This window comes from Panthera onca, chromosome E3 (genome assembly GCF_046562875.1).
Source record: "Panthera onca isolate mPanOnc1 chromosome E3, mPanOnc1 haplotype 2, whole genome shotgun sequence".
NCBI classification, from domain to species: domain Eukaryota; kingdom Metazoa; phylum Chordata; class Mammalia; order Carnivora; family Felidae; genus Panthera; species Panthera onca.
In genome coordinates this window covers 24,338,915-24,364,325 of record NC_138354.1, presented here as the reverse complement: position 1 = coordinate 24,364,325, position 25,411 = coordinate 24,338,915, and the positions used below count along the sequence as shown (strand labels likewise).

General features: G+C 41.9%; 2 protein-coding genes across 3 annotated transcripts in view; one reads left to right on the top strand and one right to left on the bottom strand.

The window, feature by feature from the left end:
• Positions 1-24,281, bottom strand: part of CDR2 (cerebellar degeneration related protein 2) — a 27,032-nt gene extending 2,751 nt beyond the window's left edge. Inside the window, exons 1-4 of the mRNA XM_060648762.2 lie at positions 24,078-24,281; positions 14,183-14,295; positions 691-839; positions 270-434 (exon numbers count right to left, since the gene is read on the bottom strand). Of these exons, the coding sequence (XP_060504745.1) occupies positions 270-434; positions 691-839; positions 14,183-14,295; positions 24,078-24,156 (506 nt within the window). The 5' untranslated portion in view covers positions 24,157-24,281. The remainder of the gene's footprint in view (positions 1-269; positions 435-690; positions 840-14,182; positions 14,296-24,077) is intronic.
• LOC132689202 (solute carrier family 68 member 1-like) overlaps positions 24,281-25,411 on the top strand; it is a 40,196-nt gene continuing 39,065 nt past the window's right edge. The window contains exon 1 of one of the 2 annotated variants that reach the window (XM_078440471.1): positions 24,281-24,790. The gene's annotated coding sequence lies outside the window, so the exon portion shown is untranslated. The other variant, XM_078440472.1, reaches the window with a different exon arrangement.

The following is a 25,411-nucleotide window of genomic DNA, read 5'->3' as shown; positions in this document are numbered from 1 at the left end:
CAACTTAATTTACATGAAGACTTAACACATGAAAAGCACTGAAGTGAGCACTCCCAAGACTTCCAAAAATAAGCTTTTACAGAATTACCAAGACTCAAGAACTCTATCCATCGTATGTTTAAGTTAAGTGGTTTTGTTCAAACCACTGGTGGTCTAATAACCAAGTGGCATTTCTTAAAAGGGTACTTTTAATCTACTGGGATCCAGTATGTGTCCCTGACATGAGACGTCCCCCTGCTCATAAATGCCAAAGAAAGGCAGGCTCCTACTGGCGGAGGTCGTAGAGTTCCTTCAGACACGAGAATCTGGGTGCTGATTTCTCTTGGTCACACTTCTCCTGGCTCTTTCTTCCTTGGCCAGATGACTTCAACTCCTCCACTTGGCTCTGGAGGTGGTCAATGTTGGTTTGTAGGCATTCGATGGTTTCAGTCAGACTGTGAGGAACAGATAGAAGCCATTTGCTGCTGTCATATTAAATTAAGGGCATAAGCAGTGAGGAGAGATTAGTCGCCAGCCACTCAAACTGGGTTTTCTTAATTGGAAAGGACTTCTACTTAATCTCTATTCTCCGTAAAGAATTAAGTTAAACCATACCCCGTGTTGACCCAAACCCTCTATGTGCAAGTTCTATTCTAGTTTATACTAAATGACTTACCCTAGGGCTTCGTCAATGGATTCTAGAAAATTTACCTCAGAATCTTTTGCTGTGAGGCCTTGCTGTCCGCAACTAGCTTTTGATTGGTTTCTTCCAGTTCCCGTGCTGTTATATCTAATTGCTCATAAACTTTTGCATGTTGCTCATTCATCTGCCGTAGGAGCTCCACCTGCTTGGTCAGATACTGTAAGAGAAGATGATTGTGACCAGGTGACACACTAGGCAGATAAAGCACCTGCAGCGTCCCAACACCGATTCTCCGATTCGCTAACACCAACCGGGTAGCCTACAATTCAATTCTGATGCTACCTTCCTGTAGTGACCCCACAGGTTAGGAAGGACTCAGTCCCATGAAACTGCCCCACTTCAGACACCAGTTGCAAGGCTCAGAGACCACCTGTGCTTCTTTCTGACAAACTAGCTATAAATATGAGGGTTTCCATGACCTCCCCTCAGGTTCAGTAATTCACTACAACTCACAGAACTCAGGAAATCGCTGTATTTACACTGACTGCTTTAAAGGAGAACAACTCAGGAAGAGCACATGGGAGAGATGCATAGGGCAAAGTATGGGAGTGCAGAGTGGTGCTTCTACGCCCTCTTCAGACACATCGCCCTCCCAGCACATCGATGTGCTCTGGTTTCACGGTTTTCCTGAAGCTTCACTGCATAGGCATGATTGATTAAATCACTGGCATTGGTGACTGAACTCAATCTTCAGCCCCAGTCCCCTCCCCAGAGGGTGGGGGTGGGACTGATGGTTCTAACCCTCTAATAACATGGGTGTGTTCCTTCTGGCAACCAGTTCCCATCCTATCACTCAGGAAATTCCAAGGGTTTTAGAAGCTCTGTGCCAGGAACTGGAGACAAAGATCAAATCTATGATTTTTATTATGCCACAATACTACAGGTTCGTTTTATGAAAAAAACTTTAAATCCCAATTAAAGTACCTATCTAAGAGGAAATAAACATAGGCCATCCTTTATATGTTTACTTCTCCTAATGCTTACCAACATCCTATGTATCACATAAGGCTGATCTATGCTTACAAAGCACAATACATACATAAAATTAAGATTCAACACGAAAATCTATAGGGAGCCTGATAATCCCACAAGAGAAAAAAGTATGGAACACATGATCAATGTTTAAGCAAAAAGACCATGTATTTTTTCTCTCTTTAGAGAACGTTAGATGATTTTTTGCTTGGAAAAAAATCAAATTTTCTTCTCTAAATGAGCTATCCTGGACCAAAAAATAGGGAAAATAACACTGATTTAAGCAGAAAGAGATATTTAGCTTACTAGGATTCAAAGACTCTTGTTATTTTTAATGCTGTGAGAAAAGTTATCACCACAATCCTCCTCACTCATAAAAAAATTACCAGATTATTTATTCTGGTACAGCTAAGACTGCTTTCTAAATGGACCTTAAAAACACTTTTCTTGGGCTTTTTATACAACTATACAGTTGATGCTTGAACACCACAGGGGTTTCGGGCATCGACCCCCAGACAGTTGAAAATCCGTGTATAACTTCTGACTTCTCCCAAACTTTAATAGCCTGTTGACAGAAGCCTTACTGACAACAGTTGATTAACACACATATTTTGTCTGTTATATATACTATCTACTATATTCTTACAATGAAGTTAGAGAAAATGTAAAGAAAATCATAAGAGAAAATACTTTTACAGTATTGTTCTGTATTTATAAAAAAAAAAATTCTTGTGTAAATGGACCAATGCAGTTCAAACCTGTGTTGTCAAGGGTCAACTGTACAAATGTATTTGCAGAGCTAATAGATTTCCTTCAAAGAACATGCTCAACGATTTTCAATGGGCTCTTTAAATGACCATGTGGCAAAGTTGAGAAACAAAGCATAAATGACCTTTTTATTTTTTAATTTAATTGTTTATTTTTGAGAGAGTGTGCGCGAGAGCACGCAGAGGAGGGGCAGAGAGAGAGAGGGAGACACAGAATCTGAAGCAGGCTCCAGGCTCTCAGCTGTCAGCACAGGGCCTGAAATGGGGCTCGAACTCATGAACTGGGAGATCATGATCTGAGAGGAACGCAGATGCTTAACTGACTGAGCCACCCTGGTGCCCCTATGTGACCTTTTTATATCTAATTCTATAACTTGGTAGCAAGGTGTTGAGAAAACACTTAACTCTCCTAACTTCAACTTTCTCATCTGAAACTCTTGGGGCCAAAAATGTTTTAGAAAATTATTTAAATTTTAGAACAACATGGCACACACACCATACGCTTTATAGCATCCTCAGTGAGGTATGGGCAGCACCCTATAATTGAACATTAATATTTTAAACTTTTTTTAAAGTTTATTTACTTATTTTGAAAGAGGGAGAGAGTGCAAATGGGGGAGGAGCAGAGAGAGGGGGAGGGAGAGAGAGAATCCCAAGCAGGCTCCTATGCAGGGCTAGAACTCCCAAACCACCATGACCTGAGCCACCTAGGCAGGCACCCCTTGAGCATTAATATTTCTGCATCAAAAAGTATGAATAAGGATCATAAAACAGCCTCACAGCAGTTTAGTTCAGAGTTTGCTGCCAAATGAATCTGCTGTAAACTTAAGAAAAAAATCTTATTTTACAGAGCCTTTTGGGTTTGGAATTGAAAATAAGGAACTGTGGATCGGTTACTAACCTATCTTGTAGGGCTTGAAGTATTAAATAAGGTAAGTGAGCACAGAGCAGTCCCTGTAAAAGCTTCTGTTTATTCTTCATTCCCTCCACCCCCACCAGCTTCTCCAGGAGTCGGCCCTTAACCCTGCCCTCTGGCTGGCAATGTCCTAGTAGGTCCCGTCAATGAAGGGAAGGTGTTCAATCTCTTAGGAACAAAGGTTTAGAACACAGGAATACATACAATAGCTACAGAAATTTTGCAAGCCGCTTTTATATCAAGTAGAGGCCTTAAGTATTCTTTGGGAGGATTCACAACAACCTGAAAAAAAGGTAACACATAGACCAGACACTAAGTATTAATTTACAATAGGAGCGGTCTCTGCCCGGTGACTAGAATATTCACATCCTCTGTAGGACACACCTGCTTTATAATTTTTTCAATTCTCACAGAAATCTTGTGGTGGGCATTGGATGAGCGAAGAGCCTGGTGGGAGGCTGCCATAGCTCAAAGCATAGGCTCTGGGGTCAGAATTTGAAGTTACACTTTACCACTTCTAACCAGGTGACCTTTGGCAAGTAGCTTAATTCTTCTAAGGTGAGATTTCCTCATCACCTACCTCACAAGGGTTGCTCTAAGATTAAAAAGAATGTGAAGGGTTTGGCATGGTATCTGGCATATGGTACAACTGCTCGATAAAAGGTATTCTCATCTCTACCTACAGTTATCGTTTTCAAACTTTACATGTGTTAAGATTCATCTGGGGGATTAAACTATAGGAACCTGGGCCCCTTTCCCCTAAAATTTTGAGTCAGTGAGACTGGGGTAGAGCCAGCATTCTGTATTTTTAGCAAAAACCCCAGGTGATATTAGTAAGAGTGGTCCATGGATCACACTTACTAGAGGAATGTTGTTCTTTGACATGGAAAATCCTGGAGGTCTCCCCCCTCCCCTAACCTAGTGTCTCTTTCTCTTGGGTCCGGGAGGCATCAGCATTCACTTAGATCAACAGTGATTCTTTTTTTTTTTTTTTTTTTTTTTAAATTTTTTTTTTCAACGTTTTTTATTTATTTTTGGGACAGAGAGAGACATAGCATGAACGGGGGAGGGGCAGAGAGAGAGAGGGAGACACAGAATCGGAAACAGGCTCCAGGCTCCGAGCCATCAGCCCAGAGCCTGACGCGGGGCTCGAACTCATGGACCGTGAGATCGTGACCTGGCTGAAGTCGGACGCTTAACCGACTGCGCCACCCAGGCGCCCCAACAGTGATTCTTAAGCTTACTGTTTACCGCTTCCCTTCTTAGGACTTGGTTTAGTTGGAGCGCTCCACAAAGATGAAGCTGTATTAAACTGCTGCAGCAGCATTTTTTACCATACTTCCGGGAAATAATGTATGAGGTGTTTTCACCTTGAGTGCTGCTTCCTAAATTCTTAGTCCACCCAAGTACTGACTCTTTGCAGATGGCTAATTTTATCTACCTTTAAAAAGCTTTTTATTATGGATAATTTCAAACATATAAATGCAGAAAAATGGTTTAATGAGGCTCCATCTATCCATCATCCACTTTCAACAGTTATCAGTCTTGTCACACCTCTACTTTTCTACTCTCATCTCCAATCATTTTAAGCAAATCCAAGACAGCCTTTTTTTTTTTTTTAAGCTTATTTCTTTTGAGAAAAAGAGAGGGAGAGAGAATCCCAAGCAGGCTCTGCACTGTCAGCACAGAGCCTGACACTGGGCTCGATCCCACGAAACACGAGACCATGACCTGAGCTGCAATCCAGTCAGACGCTTATCCCACTGAGCCACACAGGCATCCCACACATCCAAGACATCTTAATTGAGGTATACAGATTCATGTATTTCTAAGAGAACCATTTTAACTACAATTTAACCATACCTAAATACCCCAATAATCCCTTACTATCAACTATTTATGTTTCAGTATTAATATTTTCCCAACTGTCTTTTAAATGGTTTTTCCAGTTTCACCGGGAAGCTACTGATTCTTCCTCATTTCACACATTTACCTTAAAAATGCACAGTTGCCTTACTCTAAGCAAGCTCCCCCTTCCTTTAAGGATGTGTTTTTCCTGCTGGCTCCATCTAATCCAGCAGTTCTTAACATGGGGTCCTCACACAGAATTGAGAGGGTCTGTAAACTTGGATGAAAGAGAAGTTACGTGTTCATTTTCTCTAACTTCTAACTGAAATTTAGCATTCCCTTTGATTTTGAATGGAGGCAGCAAGCCATCAGTAGTATGACAGGGCACCTAGGACTTTATCACCAATAGAAATCACAGACATTTTCATATCATGTCAGAGAGGCTGCAGAAATCTTGATTCATTGGTAACACTCATCACTATTTGAAATTACAGTTTTTAGTCTGACATTAGATCCTAGTATTTTTTTAAATTTTTTTTTTACATTTATTTATTTTTAAGAAACAGAGTGAGACAAAGAGTGAGTAGGGGAGGGGCAGAGAGAGTAGGAGACACAGAATCTGAAGCAGGCTCCAGGCTCTGAGCAAGCGGTCAGCACAGAGCCTAATGCGGGGCTCAAACCCACGAACTGTGAGATCATGACCTGAGCCAAAGTCGGACGCTCAACCGACTGAGCCACCCAGGCGCCCCTAGATCCTAGTATTTAATGTATTAATAAAGAAACTTATTACTACATCACACATTCATTTTTTTCAATGTTTTGATAGGCATTTCAATCTAACAGATTCCCTTTGTAACTCTATGTATTTTAAGAGGATCATCACACAGACCTCACTAGACAGCCAAAGGGACCTATGACATAAATTTTTTATTTTTTCTATTTTAGAGAGAGAGCTCAAGTGGGGGAGAGGGACAGAGGGAGAGAGAATCTTAAGCAGGCTCCATGCTCAGCATCGAGTATGGCACAAATTTAGGTCTCTGTTCAAACGTAACCTCTTCAGCAGCCTTTCCAAACCACCCCCTGGAAAGCAGCCCCCTTCCCAAGGCACCCTATTAATTTCCCTCAAAACAGTGTAATAATAAACACCCAAATTGCATAGTTGTTAGTGTCCAGTCTTTCTAACCCTCCTTGAAAAGGAAAGCCTCTTCTGTATACCTAGTTCATTCAGCACAATTCCTGACACACAGTAGGGACTAAAAATACATTGGCTAAATGTCAATTAATTTCTTTCTTTCTTTCTTTCTTTCTTTCTTTCTTTCTCTTCCTTCCTTTTCTCTTTCTTTCTTTCAAGTAGGCTCTACTCTTACTGTGGGGCTTGAACTCAAGACCCTGAGATTAATAGTCACATGCTCTACCAACTGAGCCAGCCAAGTGCCCCTAAACAGCAATTTCTAGACTTCTGGACAACAGCTTATTGTGCTCTCTACACAACTAGGGCCACTGAAATGTTGAGACACTTAACTGAAAGATTTTGAGAAGGGTCTTGGGTAAAGCCCTCTTGGGAAAAGGCCCTGTTAGCCACTAATTCTCTCCTCTCTAGCTCCATTTATAGATGTTTCTAATTTATTCCCATGGCAAGAATACCTTCCAGTAATCTGAAAGACCTTTATAATTCCTACCAGCTATTATGTGGGCCCCAAGCTGTTGACCCCTTTTAAAGATATAATGTTCAAATTAGAGTTGTGGCCAACATAAAGGAAACAAGTAAATACGCAAATAAGTACAAAGAGGCTAGGGCAGTCCCCCTTTATCCACTGGGGATACACATTCAAAGACCCCCAGCAGATGCCTAAACCATGTTTGGTACTAAACCCTAAATATACGACCGTTTTTTCCCTATACATCCATGCATACCTATGATGAAGTTTAATTTAAATTTGGCATAGTGAGAAATTAACAGTAACTAATAATAAAATAGAACAATTATAACTATATACTGTAATAGAAGTTATACGAATGTGGTCTCAAAATATCTCATAGTCGTGTACCACCTTCTCGTGATGATGGGAGGTGATAAAATGCCCACAAGAGGACGCAGGAGGTGTGACACAGCTGTTGGGCTAATAGTGACCTTCTGACCATCCATCAGGAAGAGGATCATCTGCTTCTGGACAGGGTCTAACCACAATAACTGAAACTACGGACAGTAAAACCACACACTGGGGGGTGCAGAAGACTAGCATGCTAAAAAAAAAAAAAGCTACCATAAGTCCCCCTCATTTGATATATCAACCTGTAATAAAAACACAATGAGACCATTTACAAAGAGCTTGTGATGTTTTGGTCTTAGAGGATTTGGCTTTAAGAACAATCTAAAGAATGGCAGGGAGCTTGTTTTCACATGGTAGGAGTTTAATCTTATTATTATTAAATCAAAACTAATCAGAGAAGCCCTTTACTTCCCCCAAGAACCTGTAACAGATTACCTAACAAAGAAGTCTGAACTAACTTGGTCAGCAACTTAAAAGAAAAATTAATAGATCTCTCAGCAAGTTCTCATATAGGGCTAGAGAATCCAGACTCCATTTATGTAGAGTATAACGCTTTATGCTTGGCCTCTCAAGTTTCAAATTAGTTTTATCAAATTTTTTCTCAATCTAGAAGGAAACAGGTTAGCTCATTTTCTAACCTTCATTTAAAGGCACAGGTATGCTACTAATGTTCTGGTTTTCTCCATCCAGAATCTTTGATACACAACCTCAAGTAAATTTGATGGGACTGCCAAGATCCCCAAATTCAAGTGGCAAAAACTGCTCACGTACAAAAGTATCTGCCATATTAAACCGTGGAAAGGGAGACATTTAAGCAAAACATTGGGAGGGGAACATGAAAGTAGCAAAATCACAGGCAAAAATGTTCATTTTATAGGCAAAAGTATAAACATTTAAGTTCTGTGAGTTATCACATGCCTGTCTTGGAATTTACATAGAAGGTCACCTTGACTGTGAGTACAAGGTTCAGGTTATGCACAAAAGCTATAAAACAGGTCACCTTACAACTGAGGCAACCCTTTAAAAAAGAAAGGCCAGCAGAATTATATTAACACCTATTTGCAATTGTAGCACCCCAACCTAGAATGCAGGGAAAGACCAACAACCCCGACTAAAAATGCATAAGGAATGGAATGGAAATTTGGCTTTTTTGGGATTATCCTTATACTAAGGATTACAGCCCAAATCCTCTGAATTTAGAATCAAAATGACCTTCTACAATACTGAAGAAAGATTTCTTATTACCTTTGAAAAACCTCTTTTCCCTGATTAAAATATTTTATTTCCCCTGTAGGAAATTTAAGTTGGAAAAAAAGGGCATGAATATGAAAATAAAAACCATTTATAATATAATCTATTAAAAGCTTGGCTTGTTTTTAAGATCAATTTTCCAGTAATTGAAAAGGATTTATTTTTTTTTCTGAATTAAGATTCTTTCATTACTAAAATTCTTAAAACACGGATAAACTGTGCAACAATTTCTACATCCAAAATAAAAGCAAACACTTACATAATCTCATCCCCTCAGAACAAGTCTGTACCAATGTAGTACAAGCATTCTTATCACCAAGACACAGTGGAGCAAACCGGACCTGAGAAGTAATTCACATGCCTCAAGTCTCTAGCTATTTGCCATAGAATTGAGGGCTTAAACCTCAATCTTCTAAGGCTGAAGCCAGAGCTCCTTCCATCTTCTTAAAAAAATCTCCAGAGGTGGAAACCCACAGCTTAGGAATCATCAGACGTGGATTGCAAACTGTTTATCTGTCCTCTCTTAAGATACTGATTTCAACACGCGTTTATTGATGATCTATCATGGATAAACACAGCAACAGCAAAGGGAAACAAATGGGTGTGGGGAGGAGGGACTGAAACAAATCAGTCAATATAATATACAGAATATTGGTAAATGTAGTAAAGGAAGCATAAAATGCTTTAAAATTTCTAAGGAAGACATAACCTCTTGATGAAAGAAGGGATGCCTTGAAGGCCAGACCTTTGAGTGGGAGTGACAAGTCCTGTCACTGCTGGGAATCAGGCAGATTTCCAAGCAGAGAGGCAACAAAACACAAGGCTGTAGGCTTGCTTACGTGTTTGTAGGAATCTTGAAGAGAATCCAATTGTGTCTGAGGGTGTCAGATCTCATTACTCTCTGAAGTACTCTCTCCTCCCCTCACCCAGGAGAGAAAAACTTACTGTGCAGATCAACACTGAATACAAGTGACACAGGCTGCAGGCATCTCTGAAGCCAATCATTACTTTCAATAGTTTAATATTTTTTCTTTTTTACAATTAATAACCATCTCTAAAAGAATACTGATCAATTTCTACTAGGATTATTTGAAACCCGCCGAGTATTTGAGAGCACATTTGTAGTTCTACTTTCAAAATACCCTTTGACAGTTTCTTAGTTGTCTATTTCCATAATGTCTATAATGAGTCCAGTTTGGGGGATTTTATCCTAGTATTATTACCAGTTCTGCAATATTGTTTATCCACTTTAAGTAGTTTGTACCAGTACTATTTTTATGGATTGTCTCATTTCAAATTTTTCTGGGGGTAGAGTAAAGGCTGACTTTCTGGTTTTCAATTACACCTTTTACTAACTTCAAAAAATGATCATGTACTACTTTTCTAATCAGGAAAACTCCCAATAAACATTCTGAAAAGTTAGCTTAAAACTTGTACAAGTGGGGGGCACCTGGGTGGCTCAGTTGGTTGAGCATCCGACTCTTGATTTCGGCTCAGGTCATGATCTCACGGTTCAGGGTTCTAGCCCCACGCTGGGCTCTGTGCTGACAGTGCAGAGCCTGCTTCGGGTTCTTTCTCTCCCTCTCTCTTTACCCCTCCCCTGCTTACTCTTTTCTGCTCTCTCTCAATAATAAAACAAACAAACTAAATAAATTTAAAAAATAAACAACAAACAAACTAAAAAATATTAAGAAAAAAAAGTGTCCAAGTGGGGGGCACCCAGGTAGCTCAGTTGTTTGAGCACCCAACTCTTGATTTTGGCATAGGTCATGATCTCATCGTTCATGAGATCGAGCCCCACAATGAGCATGGAGCTTGCTTAATATTCTCTCTCACTTTCTCCCTTCCTCTCCCTCAGCCCCTCTTCCCGGCTAACGGTCTCTAAAAAAAGAAAAAACAAAACGCTAAAAAATTAAAAAAACAAAAAACCTATACAAGCCGTAAAGTTCAAACAGGCTAATCTAGGTGTTAGAATGCCGGTTAGTGGCAGTGACAACTGGCAGAGCTGATAATGTTCTCATTTCTTATCTGGGTGTTGACTGTATTAATATGTTTACTTTATGAAAACTCATTGAACTATATACTTAGGATCTGTGTTTTCTGCATGTGTATTTCAATAAAAAGTTTACTTAAAAGAGAAAAAGAAACTGATAGAAGGTTTTAATTAAGGAAAGAGCCCTTATAAAGTTTAGGGGGTTCCTAAAGGTTACAACGATAAGAGGCACATAATTCCCTTTTAGTAGGGAATTAGGCTCTTTGGTTGCCCACTTACTTTTATAAGAACATCAAGCCTTCCTTGTTTTAGACTCTTGCAAGTCTATGTTGTGATTTGTAAGTCCGCACAGGAGCAGATGTGAACTGAGCAGGCAACAAGGCCAGTTTGTGGGGGTCCTCTCACTGCTAAGTGGGCTTAACCAGCACTGCCATTTCATCCCATTTTGTCCCATCCCCATTGACTTTCATAAAGTGATTTACAAAAAGAAAGAAGAAAGCCAAGCGCAATGGCAGAGAAGTAATCTATGACAGTGTTGTTCTCAGCCAAAACACAGCTTTGGATAAAGAGTAAAATGTTGAAAGCTACAATTCTTGGATCTAAGAACCAGGGGACTGCATGCTCTATTATGGAAACAAGAGATTCATGAAAACATTTCTGGAATACTCCAGGCTAAATTTATTTGAATAGTTTATACATGTATTTAATTTCATATTTATTTAACCATTAAGATGTGAACTGAGTATGAGTAGTTCATTTCCATTACGCTTTGCAACATCTTATAGAAAACAATAGATGGTATAGAGTGTTACTTATAGATTTGGAGAATCTTAAAGATCTGTGGATTTTTTTTTTCAGAATGTTAACAATCTGTCTTAATATTCCTCAATACAACAGGGAAAAAAAGGTAGAAAATAAGTAACTTAGATCATAAAGCAATTGTGTTTGTGATCTCCTACAGTGGTAGCAAATAGGCATCATTCTCTTAGTATGCAAATAATACCCTTTTTTCATCTATACTTGGGAGATATTCTAAAATAAGTAGCAGTTATAGAATTCAGTTACAATGATTTACAGGTGCTTTTCATAGAAAACATCAATACAGTGTATTAAGAAAATGCTTCTACACAAATACTAATAGACATATCTCACAGTATATGATAGTCTTCATAGACTACTTCATAGACTACCCTAGGACATCTTCTGATGAGTTGTAAAGCAAAGTCTACAACACAAAGCAAGTACGAATTTCTTGAGCACGTACAACATTTGGCTAGTTTTAACAGTTTTAAAAAATTTATTCTGGTATTTCTGGAGGGCACCTGGGTGGCTCAGTCAATTAAGCACCCAACTCTTGGTTTTGGATCAGGTCATAATCTCACAGTTCATGGGATCAAGCCCTGAGTCAGATTCTGTGCTGTTAGATTCTCTCTGGGATTCTCTCTGTCTGTCCTTCCCCCACTCACATGCACATGCTCCCTCTCTTTCTCTCAAAATAAATAAATAAACTTTCAAAAAAATGCCTGGTTTTTCTGCATTTTTAGGTTTCTGACAAACTGTACAGTAATTACATCTAATTTTGGGTATGGCATGTTCTACACTCTTCTGATATAGAAAAGCGCTAAAAGTGGCAGCTGGTGACTTTAATATCATTACAAGATACACCTTCCTAGAACGATAAAAGTGTATTTCCCACATAGCCAATCACATTATTGGCTATATTCATAAATCCTGATGAAGAGGCAGATCGACTGTATATACACATCTTAATTATGGCTACTACGTAAAAATAAGAATACTGAGATTATGAATTTGCCTTAGTTTTGATGGTAGATTTATTTGTATTAAAAAATTGAAGTTTGTGTAATTTTGATTGCTTAGAAGTCAAGGACTATATATAATTCTACTTCTTTGAGTTTCTAGAACCTGGTTCAGTATATAATTAGACTCAGTAAGTTCTGATCACGGTTGGTTTTTTTAGAATATTTACTTGTTTATTGAGAGAGAGAGCACACTTGTGAGCAAGTGTGCAAAAGTTGGGGAGGGGCGGGAGGGGGAGAATGAATCTCAAGCAGGGTCCTCGCTATCAGCACAGGGCCTGTGGTGGGGCTTGATCTCATGAACCTGTGAGATCATGACTGGAACTGAAATCAGAAGTCAGACACTTAACCAACTGAACTACCCAGGCACCCGTGATCACTGTTCTAAGGTCTTTTACACTCACACTAGAGTGCTGGTTTTAATGTACCAATTTGAAGAGAAGGAATTGTAATTTAAGTGCAAAGCTTTTTTGGGTGGGCATACGGGGGGGGGGGGGGGGGGTTGGAGCATGGAGAAAAGTATTCTAATCAGACAACTGTCAGGTTAATATCCAAAATTATCATCTTTACAGTCACATGGCTTACACATAACTGGGCTACTAGAGTGGGACCATTTATAAGACAGCACCTTGCATTTTTAAAGCCTTAATCTAGTATATTTCATTTTAGCTTGTTCAACTAAAGGAAAAAGTACTCTTTTAATTTTAAAAAATCTATTGGGGCGCCTGGGTGGCTCAGTCGGTTAAGCGTCCGACTTCAGCTCAGGTCACAATCTCGCGGTCCGTGAGTTCGAGCCCCGCGTCGGGCTCTGGGCTGATGGCTCGGAGCCTGGAGCCTGCTTCCGATTCTGTGTCTCCCTCTCTCTCTGTCCCTCCCCCGTTCATGCTCTGTCTCTCTCTGTCTCAAAAATAAATAAAACATTAAAAAAAAAAATTTTTTTTAAATCTACTAAAAATGTAAATAAATTAAGGTCATAGCAGGGAGAAAGAAATATCTATTTTATGGTTAATTTTTTTAAGTAAACTCCACCCACAACATGGGGTTCAAACTTAAGACCCTGAAATCAAGAGTCACATGCTCTACTGACTGAACCAGTCAGGTGTCCCTGATTAATCCTTTGAATGGCACAAGAAGGTTGTTTTGTTTTGTTTTTTTTAAGTTTACTTATTTATTTTGAGAGAGAAAGAGAGATTGCAAGTGAGTGAGCACGAGCAGGGGAGGGGCAGAGAGAGAGGCAGAGAGAGAGAATCCCAAGCAGGCTCCACGCTGAGCACGGAGCTTGACTTAGGGCTGGGATCTTACAAAGGTCAGATCATGACCTTAGCCGAAATCAAGAGTCAGATGCTTAATTGACTAAGCCACCCAGGCACTCCTGAATGGCATAAGAAGTTTAAACATATTATGAAATCAGGTAATATGATTTAAAATTTTTTCCATCTAAACCCAAATTTAGGATGGAGTTTGGCAGTGGTTAGGAGAGGGGCTGTAACCAAGGAGGGAGCCTCAACAATGTGGGTATTTTTACTTCAGCTGGGTGGTGGGTACACAGCTGTTAACTGTATTATTCTTATACCTCTTGGCATATCTGGAATATTGCATAATTCATTTTTTAAAAGAAAAAAGTAAAAAATGAAGTATAATATGGACAACTTTATTGTGCTTCACATACTGGTAAATACTGGACCATTTACTTCTAATACACTTCACCAAGGGTGAAGAGAGAAATTTCTTTCATCAGACTTCTATGTTGGGAAAGCATAAAGAAAATAGAAATCAACCTCCCCACCCTCTCCAATGGTTCTTTGAAAGTGCAGAACATGATTGGTACAGTAACAGCAATAAGCCATACCTCAAAGCGTAACTCTCTTAATGAGTAAATTACCTCAATTTCCTGTAACTGCTCCTGATTGGTTGTGTACATCTGCTGAAGAGAATCCTCCAACTCTGTGTTCCGATCCAGTAATGTCTTCCCAAGTTCAGCAGCAAGTTGGAGATCTAGCACAACAAGTCAACAAGCACAATAATGCAAATTATCACACTTCAACCTTGTATATAACCCAGTGCTTAAAATAAGAATGAATCAAGGGGCACCTGGGTGGCTCAGGTCATGATCTCATGGTCTGGGAGTTTGGGCCCCACGTCGAGCTCTCCACTGACAGCTCAGAACCTCGAGTCTGTTTTGGATTTTGTGTCTCCCCCTCTATCTCTGCCCCTCCCCAACTTGTGCTCTCTCTTGCTCTCAAAAATAAATAAAACAGGGGCGCCTGGGTGGCTCAGTCGGTTAAGTGGCCAACTTCAGCTCAGGTCATGATCTCACGGTCTGTGAGTTAGAGCCCTGCATCGGGCTCTGTGCTGACAGCTCAGAGCCTGGAGCCTGTTTCAGATTCTGTGTCTCCCTCTCTCTGACCTACCCCCGTTCATGCTCTGTCTCTCTCTGTCTCAAAAATAAATAAACGTTAAAAAAAATTTTTTTTAATAAATAAAACATTAAAAAAAAATTTTTTTTAAGAATGAATCAGGACCTAACCCAACACAAAGTTTCAGTCAGATCCCAATGGAAGGAAAAATGGCACAGAGAGAAACCAGAGTTCTACTTAAAATTCAGTTGAACTGGGTTCCTCTACCCAGTAATGTACACTGTTATATACCTTACTTGTAAGATGGAGATGTATTTATTCATTCAGAAATGATCATTCATCACAGTGACCTCTAACATAATTATTTGCTCATGGACTGGACTTATTCATATCATCATTGTCTACTTTCTTCTAGAAGATCTTTATGCCAAAGTACAGGCAGATCTTTCCATAGTTTCTAGAGTTCCCATGAAATCTGGCTGTTGTGAATCTGTCAAAGTATGTATTACAGATCCTGAACTCCTAAGGAGACTAAAATTAAGTCAAAAAAGGGAAAAACTGGGGTGTCTCGGTGGCTCAGTCGGTTAAGCATTGGACACTTGATTTTGGTTCAGGTCATCATGGTCTCAAGGTTTGTGGATTTGAACCCTGCACTGTCACTGTGGAGCCTGCTTGGGATTCTCTCTCTCCCTCTGCCCCTCCCTCCCCCCCCTCTCTCAAAATAAACTTAAAAAAAAAAAAATCAGTAATAATACCTGCTCCAGGTCTCTCATTTTTTTCTACTTCTCTTCATGTCTTTCTCCAAGATGAGCACATCAGATAAGCAATACAGTGAGTTTTTAAGGTAATTACATGTCCATAGCTTATACTTTGACTTAACACAAACCATATTTCTATTTTAATTTTTTTAATGTTTTATTATTTATTTTAGAGAAAGAGCTAGAGAGACAGAGCATGAGTGGGGGAGGGGCAGAGAGAGAAGGAGACACAGAATCCAAAGCAGGCTCCAGACTTTGAACTGTCAGCACAGAGCCTGATGTGGGGCTCGAGCTTACGAACTGTGAGATCAAGACATGAGCGCAAGTCAGACACTTAACCAGCTGAGCCACCCGGGAGCCCTACCATATTTCTATTTTAAGCCTAATTTTCCAACTCTCTCTCTTCTTAGGCATATATGTACCTAAGAACAAGGTTTGTTTGTATTATACACAATACCCGAAACAAAAATTTAATGATACTAAAATGGACAATAGTTCTAATATAAGTAACTGAAACACCTATCTGCATAGTAACTTTCATGGGAGGTCCTTCAATATAGTGAGAAATGCACTGAACTGAGTAGGAAGGTCTGAGGTCCAGTTCTGACTACCATTTACCAGGTTAACTCTTTCAATATAGTGACTTTAAAGGTCCCTACACTTAGTATTCTTGTGTAGAGAGATGATGGTCCTATCAGTGTAAGATTATAAAAACCAAATGAAATAATATATAAGGAAGTACTTCAGAAACTAAGCTGCATACAAAATCAAAGTATTATTAGTATGCATTGATTCACAAATTAATGTTTTTATTGCTAGGCATTATGCCAAGTTTTGGCTACAGAATGGTGAATAAGATGGATGAAGTTCCTGTTATCCTGACATTCCAAGAGATGAATGGGAAAAGTCAGACAGTAGATAAGTAAATAAATTTGCCAAATGTGATAAACACTTTTCATTCATACATGCATGCATACCTTCATTAATACCGGACGCTGTTCTGGACATTAGGAATAGAAGAATGAACTTAGCTAAAAAATTCCCTGCCCTCATGAAGCTTCTTTCTGTTGGGAGAAACAGCATGATAAAATATAAAATAGATAGAAGAGCTGGGGCGCCTGGGTGGCTCAGTCGGTTAAGCGTCCGACTTCGGCTCAGGTCATGATCTCGCGGTCCGTGAGTTCGAGCCCCGCGTCGGGCTCTGTGCTGACCGCTCAGAGCCTGGAGCCTGTTCCGGATTCTGTGTCTCCCTCTCTCTCTGACCCTCTCCCGTTCATGCTGTCTCTGTCTCAATAATAAATAAACGTTAAAAAAAGATTAAAAAAAAAGATAGCAGTAAGTGCTAAAGAGAAAAAATGTATCGAGTTAGGGGGATGTGAAGAATGTGGATGTGGGAGGCTGAAATTTATGAACACGCGACCAGGGTGACATTAGAATTAAGATGTGGGGGCACCTAGGCAGCTCAATCGGTTGAGTGTCCAACTTCGGCTCAGGTTTTGGAGTCAGAGCCCCGTATCGGGTTCTGTGCTGACAGCTGGGAGCCTGGAGCTGCTTCGGATCCTCTGTCCCCCCATCTCTCTGCCCCTCGCCCACTTGCACTTGCTCTTTCAAAATAACTATTAAAAAAACAAAAAGGACTCAGGAGTGAAGGAACTGAATAAATGACCCACCTAGATCAATCTAGAGGGCACCATTCCACGTAGAGACAAAACAAGTCCAAAGGCTCTGGGAGGAAGTGTAATTGGAGCTAATGAGGCTGACGCGAAGTGCGCATAAGGGGCAAGAGGGTGACAAGTCAGAGGGGCTCCAAGGTTGCCGGGCCAGCTGGTATAGGACCACACGAAGAAGGTCAGGATTTTGGCTTTTACTCTGAGTAAAATGGAACCCAGTGAAGGCTTGTGACAGGATGAGTGGCTGCTGTGTGAACAGACTGAAGAGATAAAGAAGGAAGCAGGGTGACAGGAGGATACTGCAATCATCTCGGTAAGAGACGGTGGTGGCTTGGACCACAGTGGAGGAGATGAAGACAGGGGTAGGAATCCAGATATGGTTTAAAGTGGAGCTAAAAAGATCTGTCAACCAACTGAATGTGATGTGTGAGAAAAAAAATAGATTCGGTGATAACGAATAAAGGATCTATTTTAGAAAGAGGTCACAAGAAAAGTCTGAGGGGATATTTTAGCTGAGGCTTGAAGAGTGAGGAGTAAGAAAGTGAGACAGGCACTTCAACAAGAAAGAAGCTGGCAGAGTCTGCAACCTGACAAGAAGCCAGTGTGATAGAAGCGGGAGAGGGAGAGTGGGAAGAGATGAAGCTGGACCGTAGGCAGAGCATATGAGAGCTTATAGCCCATGTAGAGACAGTTTAAATTTCACTCTAAGTATGATGGAAACTCACTTTACTTAATGTCAGAAAATATTATGAAAACAATATTCATGATGAAAACAGGGAACCTCACTACATATGCTTTTTAATTTTTAGGGGCACCTGGGTAGCTCAGTCGGTTAAGCATCTGACTCAGGTCACGGATCTCATGGTCATGAGATCGAACCCCACGTTGGGGTCCGTGCTGGGTGTGGAGCCTGCTTGAGATTCTCTCTCACCCTGCCTCTGTCCCTCTGGTGCGCTCTCTCTCTACAAAACAAACAAAAACCTTTAAAAACTTGACTTTTAGAGGTTGACAAGTTTTTATGTTTAGTCATTACCATCGACATTAAAACTTAACCTAAAGTGGTAAAAGAAAAGCAATTAATTTTTGTTATGTGGTACTGTCCACTCGAGTGCATAATTAGTATTCTACTTGATTAGTTTTTCCTCATTAGGAAAAAACAAAGTAGCAAAACCTCCCAGACACCACTCCAGCTCATTTTAAAACATCTTACACCCATTTATAATAAAGTAGTATATATGTTGGCAGATAGGTGTTAAAATACATTTTCTCATGATTTAAATATTAAAAAGCCTATTAATGAACTTAAGACTTCAGATAACAAGTCCATGAAATAACATCTTCTATTCGTAAGGCACAGAACTTTACGAACAGCTCAAAGCACTTAAGAGATATTAATCTTTCTATCTTTTCAAGGTATTTAGCCCAGATTTTCAAATGAAACAACCTGAAGCACAAAGATGCTACCTGACTGACCAAATCTACATGGTGAGTCACCGCACAACAACTACTGTCAACAGCTTCTAACTTCGCTTACATCATACTCCACATCTTTATACTAGGAGGCCCACACACCTCTTTGTTTCGGGTGGAGAGTAAATTTCCCTCTATGAGGTACTTAATCTTTTCACTTGTTTTTATAGATGGCGATGAGAAGCCAGAGTTGAGCTACTTGGCTTTTACTGCCTGTTCTGTGAGTGAAATCACATACAACTCCAGGCAAGTTAATATCTTGTTTTCACTAAATGCAGAAGGAACTATGTACCGCTGGCAGAGGCTTTGTACTCATAGGGTGTGTAATGTGTGTACACAGCCCTCCCCCACCCACCCCCCCACCAAGAAGCCACCATGCTTATCAAAGACAAAGCATATAAACATTACCTAGACATTACTTAAATCTCTCCTGGCCTGTTGTAAGGTGGAAATTCCTCACTGGGAAGGACCAGAGACTCATCAAAGGTGTTCTTAACTAGCGATCAAAACCTGAGCCAAAACCTCCTCCAGAATCAAGGCTAACTTGTGGCCATCTTCAACTACTTTCATTCACTTATGAAACTACCTGCTACTTAATACGCAGCCAGGAGCAGCTTTTCTCCTCCTGCTGCTGCAGAAGAAAGAGATGTCAAGCACAGCACGCTTCCAGTAAACAGCAAGCAGAAAATAATTTGAGACTTGCCCTTATCTCAATCCTTATTTCCAGTTAAACAAAGCCCCAACCTGGTTCGGTAACCTGAAGTCTCAATCTCCTAAATATTGCATAGATGTTTAGGATAGAATTCCGGCAAAAACAAGTCTCAACTACAAGTAAGTGTCTGCGAAGTCACACGGCATAATAGGATATTACTTCATCTGTTGGTTTAAAGACAAGGGTCTTTTTTTGGTCTTAAAAAAAATTCATTTCCTGTTGTGTAGCATCTGGCTTCCATAACCATAAGAAGCCAAAAGCTGGCAGGAAGCCCAAGAAGCATTTCTAAATAATTAGTGGGGGCAATGGGAGAATGTTCAATGTCCTTATATTTTAAAGTAAGACACAAAATGATACAATATCATTTTGAAGCTTCATGCACCTGATCATCTCTAGTTTACGATAAGGACTTTCATTAAGAGATGGTCTTTTCTAAATCCTATTGAACTTACTGAGCTGATCTAGGCAGCCACTAAAAATACCACACACTGGGGCACCTGGGTGGCTCAGTCGGTTGAATATCTGACATCAGCTCAGGTCATGAACTCATGGCTCACAGTTTCGAGCCCTGCGTCAGGCTCTGTGCTGACAGCTCAGAGCCCGGAGCCAGCTTCTGATTCTGTGTCTGCCTGCCTCTCTCTCCCTCTCTCTCTCTCTGCCCCTCACCTGCTGGTGCCCTGTCTCTGTCTCTGTCTCTCTCAAAAATAAATAAGACATCAAAAATAATAAATAAAAATACCACACATTTCCTGCAGGCTTGAGAATTACAACCTATCAGTATCTTCATATGTTTAATATTTTCACTAATCAATCTTTGTACATGATAACCATCTATTTTAACAGATAAACTGTAAGGTTTAAACCGGTACTCTACTCAGCCCTATGCCTTAAGCAAAACTACCTCTGGCAGCTGAGTGATTTTTTTTTTAAAGGCTCTTTCTTCCAAAATTCTGAAACCTTTAAATTCCACTGCTATTTTATTTTTAATTGACTTCAGTTTTTCATGAACCATGAGGACAACATATTCCCATGTTAGCTGAAGACTGCAGCAGTAATTCAACAACATTAAGGCTGAAAGCTTTTCCTATTACAAAATCAGATGCGTCATTGGGTGATGCTTCTGTGTAACTCCTGTTGCCAACGTTACTATAATTGGGAAAGCAAAAAAGCCTGAATATAAACACCAAGAAAAATGATGGTGCCAGTTTTAATGACCCTTCAACAATGATTCAGCAAATTAGTTGTGCACTTGGAAAACGTACTCATCATGAAAAGAAGCAGAAGTCTAAGGATTCCTTTAAACTAAGATTTCATTTGCTGATCCATATAGTAGAAACTTGAAGCGTTATTCTAAGCTTGCACAGCTCACCAAATGACAATTATAATAGCAGTTGGACTGAAAGAAAACTTAGTCTCTGAAGTCTTTCCACCTTGTTCTCAGGCACACATTTCAAAGCAAGCACCATCATTACCTGCACAGAAGGCTCCTGCTGTCCCAGAAAGGATCTTACCCATAGAGATCACTGTCAGTATTCTTACTGTGCCAACTCAGCTCGCTGACAAAAGACAGTCTCTTTATCAAAGTGTTCTGTAAAAGCAAAGGTTTTCTCCTTCTGCCTGCACAAGCTTTACATGTTTCTAACAAGGTATAAATGGTGGACCAGAGCCTTCTGAGATTAGAATTTTTCTGCAATTTTAATTTAAAAAAGAATGCCCCACCAAACTTTGATATGGTCGATCTACTTAAATAATACTTCTATTACTAAAGGAAACAAATTTGTAGTTTAATGACTTTGAGAACAGGATCTTAAAAAGTTGTTTTAGGAGCTCTCTCCAAACAAGGCTTGCTCAGTAAAGTTAATAATGAGGATGTTGGGGCGCCTGGGTGACTCTGTCAGTTAAGCGTCTGACTTCAGCTCAGGTCACGATCTCACGGTCCGTGAGTTCGAGCCCCGCATCGGGCTCTGGGCCGATGGCTCAGAGCCTGGAGCCTGCTTCCGATTCTGTGTCTCCCTCTCTCTCTGCCTCTCCCCTGTTCATGCTCGGTCTCTCTCTGTCTCAAAAATAAATAAACGTTAAAAAAAAATTAAAAAAAATAAATAAATAATGAGGATGTTAAAAAAATAAACAAATGCCCGCACTTGATAAAAATCCCACTAGATGTGTTTATCAATCTGTTCAACAGGACAGACTTGCTCCCAAACTGTATTTAGCAGCAAATATCTACTAAGGGCCTACCATGCACCAGGCACTGTAGCTGGGCACACACCAGGAGGCAACATCTCCAGGCTTCTCTAGTAAACAGATTCCTACACTGTCAACTCCAAGGGTAGGATTTTATCTATCCTATCTTGTGGATAGGCACTGTGGCCCCAGTGCCTAGATGAATACCTGGCACAGAGTAGATAATAAATTTTTCAGAAATTAACACACTTAAAAATTCATTAGAAGTTTAGGTGTTCTTTAATATATAATTTTTAAAAACTGGGACAGGGGCTCCTGGGTGGCTCAGTCGGTTGGTTAAGTGTCCGACTTCGGCTCAGGTCATGATCTCAGTTGATGGGTTTGAGCCCCAGCTCTGTGTCAGCACAGAGCCTGGAGCCTGCTTCAGATTCTGTATCTCCCTCTCTGCCCCTCCTTTGCTCATGCTCGGTCTCTGTCTCTCAAAAATAAATAAAAATGTTAAAAAAAATTTTTTTAATGAAAACTGGGACAAAGCTATTCTTTCATTCACAGTGCAGACGTTATTCTTTTACAGGCCTATTCGGTAAGTTATGACTTTTGCAATTTCACACCTATTCCTACCCCCACACACTTGGTTATGACATACAGGGTTGTCAAAGTCCACTGTAATAACAGATGTGAAAGTCTTCTGAAAAGCAGAGAACAAATTCCAAATGCAAACTGACATTAAGGAGGTTTAGACCTGTGCTCATTAAGGTTTCATTAAACTTGAACATCTGATGACTTTGTTTTGGTTAGAGGTTAAAGAGTTCCACATGTAACCCCAACATGTTACATTTGCTTCCTGTAGATTTAAGTATTACAACTTAAATCTGCTCTTAACAACTTCCCACAGGGTGTAAAGTGTAGTGTGGACAAAAGCACCTGATGGAAGAGAGACATGAAAGCAGTTTGAGAGCCTCAGTTCACCAAATATTAAAACTGAGCCTCTATTTTGTGATCAGTGTTATGCTAGATTTTTTAATAAGGGCCTATACAGATCTATGCTTGCTAAGTAAAAATATTTAGCTTCGATTATACAAACTGCTTAAGGTATTGTAGGGAAATGTTGCAATGGTGCAGTATTTGACTCATTAATCCTACAGAAAGTATCAAACTAGGCCATCAATCCTTATGGGGAATTCTGAAAACGGGTTTGTTAAAATGTAAGACAAATTTGCCTTGTGGATATTGGGAACATGATGGCAAATCATGCACTATAACCACTGAATAGCTTGGACTATGTAAGTGAGCTTGTGAACCACTTTGGTTCAAGTGACTGTCCACGAAACACTTAAAAAAAAAAAAGAAAAGAAAAAGAAAGAACAAAACCACCTCCCCTCTCAAAAGAGTTGCTTGTCATGTTTTCCTTCCTTGTTTTCCTTTTCTAAGTACAAGCTACTCAAGCCTACACCCTTCCCCACCTCCACCCCAAGTTCAATGATTAGCATGAACAAGTATCACCGCCATTTAATATTCAACTAAATGAGATGTTAATTTGCAGTGACGTTTTAGAGCTGAGAAAGTTGATTTGCACAGAATTGCAGAAACCGAAGATGCCTGGATAAAATTCCTAAGGAGTATTCGGTGTGCTGGTTAAAAAGTTTGCTCTGAAGTTCGGAGTGGAATCCTATCTTCCCCAGTAACAGTATCCATAGCTTGATGGGAAGACTAAATGGGCATCAGTGTTAAAAATCCACAAAAAGCGTTCCCCAATTGCAAATGCCCTCTATTAATATGCCAAAAAGGGTGGGGGCACTGTCTCCAAACTGAAGGCTGCTTTAACATTTTTCTTTGAGACATCTTCAGCAAGAAATCCGAGGCAGGCCCAGATCTGAAAGCCTGTTTGCAACTAAAAAACTAGATGCCAACTAGGAGAAGTGGCAGAGGCAGAAGTGCCTCAAGTCATTTTCACTTGGCATCTGGTGTACGATGCATTAGCAAAAAAAAGTTTTTCAACCTTCTGACACCCAACTTAAGAAGCTGTAAGCCGGTGATAAAGGAGAGATAAGGTCTGGGCAGTAGCTAGGACTCCTCGTTGTGAGTGTATGGGTTCAAAAATGCTTGCCCCCACGCTTGACTTGGGGGAGGTCACTTGGCGGTTTAGCCTCGCTTTCCTCATCTGGGAAATGGGGACAAGAGAAGCTGCTCTCCAAGTAAGGTGTCGGGCGAATGAAATGGGAGGGCCCGGCACCGTTCCCGCCCCCCAGCACTGCTACCCCCAACACCTGCAGCAGCTCCCACCGGGCGTGGGCCGGGGGTCCCCCTGGAGGTGCGGAGGCCGCGAGCCGGCAAGGGGCAACCGGAGCTTCCAGGTAACGCGAGGAGGATTCAACCGCTAACCGGGGAGGCGGTCCCAGCAGTGCCCGGCGCAGTTAGCACCCCACACGCAGGGACGGTGAGGGTCACTGCGCAGAAGCGGCCTCCCGGCGGGCTGGGCACCCTCCCGGTCCCCACGCCAGGTGAGCGCCGGGCATTCCCGCACCTGACGTCCGCCAGCCGCCCAGGGAAACCAACTTTTTAACGGTTTCGCACCCGGGAGCCTCCCCGTCCAGGCCGCCCGCCCGGGGAGCGACCGCGCCCTCACCTTGCTGGAGGTCCCGGTGGTCGTACCACGGCTCTTCCTCCTTCATCTCAAACTCCTCCACCAGGTTTTCCGCCAGCATCTCGGCCGGCTCCTCCGGGGGCAGCGGCCCCCGCCGCCGCCGTCCCGCCGCAGCCGCTGCCCCGGGCGCTCCGCCGGCCCCTCCGCCCTCAGCCAGAGCCGCCTTCGGGCGGGACACGCCGCCGCCCCGGCTCCGCGGCGCCGCCTGACCGGAGCCGTTCCCCGCCGCCGACGCGGGGCGGCCCGCAGCGCACGCCGCGGACCGGCTTCCCGACTCTACTCGTGCCGCCCAACTGCCCCAACGGCCGGCGCCCAGGCGCGAACGCCCGGGACGGAGCCCTGAGCCGGCTCCTCACGCCGCAGCCGGGCCCAACGTGGCACTTTGGCAGAACCCTCCCCGGCCGGGGCCACGATTCAAACCCCCGGCGGCTCCTCGGCCAATCGCGAGCGGGCCGCTGGCCGAGCGGCAGTGACGTCGTCCAATCCTGTCTCACCGTTGTCCCGCGGGTCGCCCGGTCTCGCGGGCAGGCAGCCAATGGCGACTCCGGAAGAAACAAAGAAGGCGGGGGAAAGGCGAAGGGGTGCGGCCGAGGACCCCGCCCTCCCTTCTGCTTAGGGTCGTGCCTGGGCCAGTGTTTCGGGTGCTGGTTGTGGAGGTGGCGACATCAGCGGCGCCTGTGGCGGGTGTCCAGCCGGTCAGTTAGCCAGTGGATAGGCTGCGTGGGCTTGAGAGGCGGGAGTCCGGCCTCAGAGCAGTGGGGGGTTGTCGTGGGGGCGCCCTTCGTGCAAGCGGAGGCGCGAAGGGTGCCGGGAGCCCGAGGTCCGCTGCCCGGCTGGCCCTTGTGGCCTTTTGACTCTCAGATTTGCTCTTCTTGATCTGGGGAAATTAAGGGTCGGTCGACAGCTGTTAGCTGTCTTCTCCTTGATTAGCTGAACTCTCACCTTCAACCCGCTGAGAGTTGTACTTAACTTCCCCTGAAACAGAGGGCCCCGGATCCACTTGAGTATCTGGGGCAGAAAAGGGGTGCGCTTGAAGGTATCTCCTTAAAAAAAAAAGTTACCAGCACTTTCGTATACGACTTTCAAAAGATTCATAGACCGCCAGTTAAGCACCCGGGGTCATGACATTGCACCTGGAGGGAAATGCAGCCCTAGCACCTGATGGCCAGCAAGGCAGTGAACTTCGTTCTCCACAGAGTTAAGTGACACTGTTGCTCCTGGGGTGCGGCTTTTACCAGCATCGTGCAGGCAAAACCCAGAAACTCCTACATAGGGCGACAGACCAGAAGGTCAATGTTCTCGACCCTGATGTAAAG